The 4,058-nt window shown below is 34.7% G+C and overlaps 1 protein-coding gene across 1 annotated transcript in view; it reads right to left on the bottom strand.

Moving 5' to 3' along the window:
* LOC110026625 overlaps positions 1-2,885 on the bottom strand; it is a 20,462-nt gene extending 17,577 nt beyond the window's left edge. The window contains 2 exon segments of the mRNA XM_020727630.1: positions 1,916-2,003; positions 2,006-2,885. Coding sequence (XP_020583289.1) covers positions 1,916-2,003; positions 2,006-2,719 — 802 coding nt within the window. The 5' untranslated portion in view covers positions 2,720-2,885.
* Positions 2,886-4,058: the final 1,173 nt, after the last annotated feature.

Here is a 4,058-nt window from a genome sequence, read left to right as displayed (position 1 = left end):
TGGTTTGGTCACATTAAATGTCGACCATCTGATGATCCGATTACAAGTGTAGATGTTTTAGATTCATCTTATGTTAAGAAAGGCAGAGTTAGACCTAGAAAGACTTGTGCTTATTGTATAAAAAAAGATCTTAATTTATTAGAGCTGAATGAAAATATGAGACTAAATAGGGCGCAATGGAAAAAAAGGATTCATGTAGCCGACCCCACGTAGTGGGATTAAAGCTTTGTTTTTGTTGTTGTAGTGTATAACAGTGTCCGATCGCGCCTGCTTATTCTATTATATTTTTCTCTTTCCTGTGCTTCTTTTTTGTGTTTATTTCGTTTGCAAACTAAAAATGTTTTGTTTCCTTAATTTTTTTCTGGGTAAAGCCTTTTTTTCACTCATTAAGCAATAAAAATTAAATTTTCTATCCAATTAATCATATAAAACTAAAACAACTTGAACAAAACAAATTTAAAACACATCGGGTTCAACTAATAAAACTAACTAGAGACCTTAGAAATATCATTTGCATTTGCATTTTGTTTTATTTATTAGTTTCTACATTTTGCATTTGTACTCATTGCAGATAAGTGGGCATCTAAGCAATGAGGATAATTACCCATTTGGGAAAAGACTCAAAAATATGATTGGCCTAAATTTAACTTTCAATGTAAGCATAGATGCATTAGCTGCACTTTTTGTCCTTCAAAATTAATTTATGTATATTTTAAAAAAAATTAAAAATTGTAAATTGTGCATTTGCTAAATGCATATTCACCCTAGTGGCTTGATTTTTAAGGTAGAGTGAGTGGTAATGAGTCTTTCTAAATTTAGCAACAATGTTACATATCCAACCGTGCATGTGATTGGGTTCACGACTTCAAAAGGAAGGTGAGTCAGCACATTGCTCTTTCTAGGTATGCTTGTAAGTCAGAAAGGTTGGGCTGGATTTCGCTCCTCGATGGTGTGAATCTATAAGGCCGACTTTGTCCCCTTAGACTAGCTTTGAGTTCTTTACCTGTATTGATAGTACTCACCTTATTTTAGGTTCTAATTTCTATTTGCTATATGGTAAGTTCTCACTTCCATTTCCACGATTGTGTCGTTGGTGTATAAGCACTAAATTTTTAATAAAATGAACAATAAAAATTAAAATCAATATCAATTTTTAAAATATAAAGTTCAACCATAAAAACATCTGAAGTATCATTGAGCTTCTCAATATCCGATACTTCCTATATTTCCCAATTTTGATTTCCACAAAAAACCACTCAAAATTTGATTCATTCCCAAATGAATTTCCTAAAATAGCAATCTTGAACCCAACTTTAAGAAATAGAAGAGTCATTGTTTTAATCAAGAATTTTCTAGGAGACGACTTCTTGTAAGATGCAATTAATTATAGAGGTTTTTCATTATAAAGAACATGTATCCAAGAATAAAATAAACAATGTCCTGCACAAACAGGGCAGGAAAAACTTCTAGCAATGTAGATCCTGAATTTTGAAATCATTATTTTGTGATTAGATTCATTAATGAATAGTATTTTTTGTCTCTCGAAGTGATATATTATTTTTGATGTCATACTAATCACAAGAAAAAATTAGAAATTTCAATGCTTAGGTGGTCCACAATCTAAATTGATCCAGGAGTTTAACAGGTGGGTAATATGGATTCGATGGCAGACATTAACAATATAGTATTAAAAAGTCTCCATACAAGACAACTCCACAAAAAACCAACAAAATTTTTATGTTACTAACATTCCTCTCAAGAAAACTACTACTAACATGTACAAAGGCCAGATCAACTCCAAGGTCTTAAATAAGATAATACAAACATGCACTAATTCTGGCAGATAGTATTCAATCGTCGATTCCAAACACTTAATTGAACATTGGAAAAAAAGAGAGAATTGTACAAAATTTACCTGGAGCTTGATTTCTATCGTTGTTTTCTTCTGTGATTCCTTCAGTTCTAGCGGAAACTCCGCCATCAGGACGCCTATCAGGACTTACCACGCCATTCGGAACGATTCTCTTCCCCCGGTCAAACAACCGATCCTCTTTCCAGCAGCCAAGTGCCCTTTCCTCTTCCCCTTGAACTCAACCCCCTTCACCAACATCCTCACGGAGAAAACCCTAACACCACCAATCTCACCTAGCACCATAATCCCCATGGACATCCCAATCGAGTATATCGGGAGATCGCAATCCACCACCGCGCACTTCACCAAATCTACGCTAACTATTTTATTATCTTCCCCCTCCTCTATCTTGGCAGCCATCACCCAGATTTGACTAGCGGCTGGCGCATGAACCACAAAGTAGTTGACCGTCCCGATGAGCCTCACACCGAAGCCATGCGCGAGGGGAAGGGTGGCAGGTTCCCTTTTCTTGTAAGTAAGGCGGACAGATGCGAAGCACGGAGGATTGAGGTCGAGGATCCAGGCGCGAAGAATAAGAGCGGCGCCGGCGTTCAGGGGAGAGACCGCGAAGAAGAGGACGCGGCTGATGGGGAGGAGGCGGAGAAAGGAGACGGCGGTGGAAGCGGGAGGGACCGCTGTAGGCGGCGGCGATGTGGAATATAGGGAGAAGGAGGGGAAGAGGAGATGAGAAGAGTCGGAGAGGGAGATGGCAAGGGAGTTGGAGGAGTGTTCGAAAAGGAGGGAGGAGATGGAGGGGGTAGAGGATGAGGTTTTAAGGAGGTCGAGCTTGGAAGCTTGAAACGGCATAACCGCCCGCTTCCTGTTTGATCTAATGCCGAGGCGAGATGCAGCACCGGGGCCGGAGTTGCATGAGCGCTGTCCGGCGGGACTGCGTTGAAAATTGAAAGCTCTAGCTGGGAAATGGTTATATATGTATATGGCTAAGGCAATAGTGAACAAAAAATGTAGTATTTTGAAGGGAAAGAAAAGATGGATGCATGAAGGTTTCATTTTGGCCCCTTTATATATTTATTTTTAAACTTTTTTGTTATGGCTTTTTTGAATATTTATAGATACAAATGTATTTACAAATAGGGAAATTTACATAAATATCTCAATTGTTATGTATTTATGTATGTAACACCCCTATAGTCAAATTTATATTTATAGCTTAGGTACAATAAATCTACGCATGAAAAAAGTAAGTTCTTTAATGAATTTAATTTGTGTATTAACATACATCTAATATATTTAATAAAATTATGAGTGGATTTTTTTGGAGTTTCAAATCATTATCTTGTATTTAAATAAATGGCAATTTTACAATTTTTTTTTCTATGTATTATTTGATAGTAATTAAATGGGTGTTACTTTTCAAATGATAAAAATATATTCAAATATTTGATTAATTATAAGTGGAGCACAAAACTAATTATAAATAAATAGTGTTAAGGTCAGATAAAATTTCACGTAGGAACCATAGAATATTTAGCCCAAGACTTGTATATCCATTAGATTCTGCAACCACAATCTTAGAACCAAAGTCCATTTCATCTGATCTAGTCAAATAATAAATTAAGTACTTAATATACTGAAAATACAATTTTTTTCTTCTAAAAAAATCCATAGAAAAGTTAGTTTAATATTACAACTCTTTGTTTTTAATTTAGTTCTTTCGTTTGTATAATAATTAAGAAAGTTTAGTACGATTTTAAAATAGTTATATTAAAAAAAAATTTTGATTCGTTGCAATTAAATTTAGAAGTAAGCTTTGACTTTTTATCCCTAATAAAAACTTGAAGTGGACTAATATGTTATATTTTTTTTTAGTTGAATCTCCCCTTTTTTTTATTACTCCATATTATTTCTTTGGTGGTCTACTTAATTAATTAAACTACCGCTTCTCTCATTGAGATTTCATACAGCTCGACACTTCCAACAATCCTTTTCTATCATCCCTTCTAATGTTGATATAAAAAAGAGTTTGAAATTTCATTTTTAGGTTACATTATATTAATTCCTTCAACTCCTAGTAGCCTCATACTATCATTATGATCGCAAAAGAAGAGATAAATCGAAAACCTAGGTTTGAGCATGAGGGTCGAACACAAAATTAAAACCATTAAAAATGAACTTTTAACTAGCT

The sequence above is a fragment of the Phalaenopsis equestris genome, unplaced genomic scaffold, assembly GCF_001263595.1.
Source record: "Phalaenopsis equestris unplaced genomic scaffold, ASM126359v1 Scaffold000387, whole genome shotgun sequence".
Classification (NCBI taxonomy): domain Eukaryota; kingdom Viridiplantae; phylum Streptophyta; class Magnoliopsida; order Asparagales; family Orchidaceae; genus Phalaenopsis; species Phalaenopsis equestris.
Note: the sequence above shows the minus strand (reverse complement) of the source record. Positions and strands in the feature narration are given on the sequence as shown.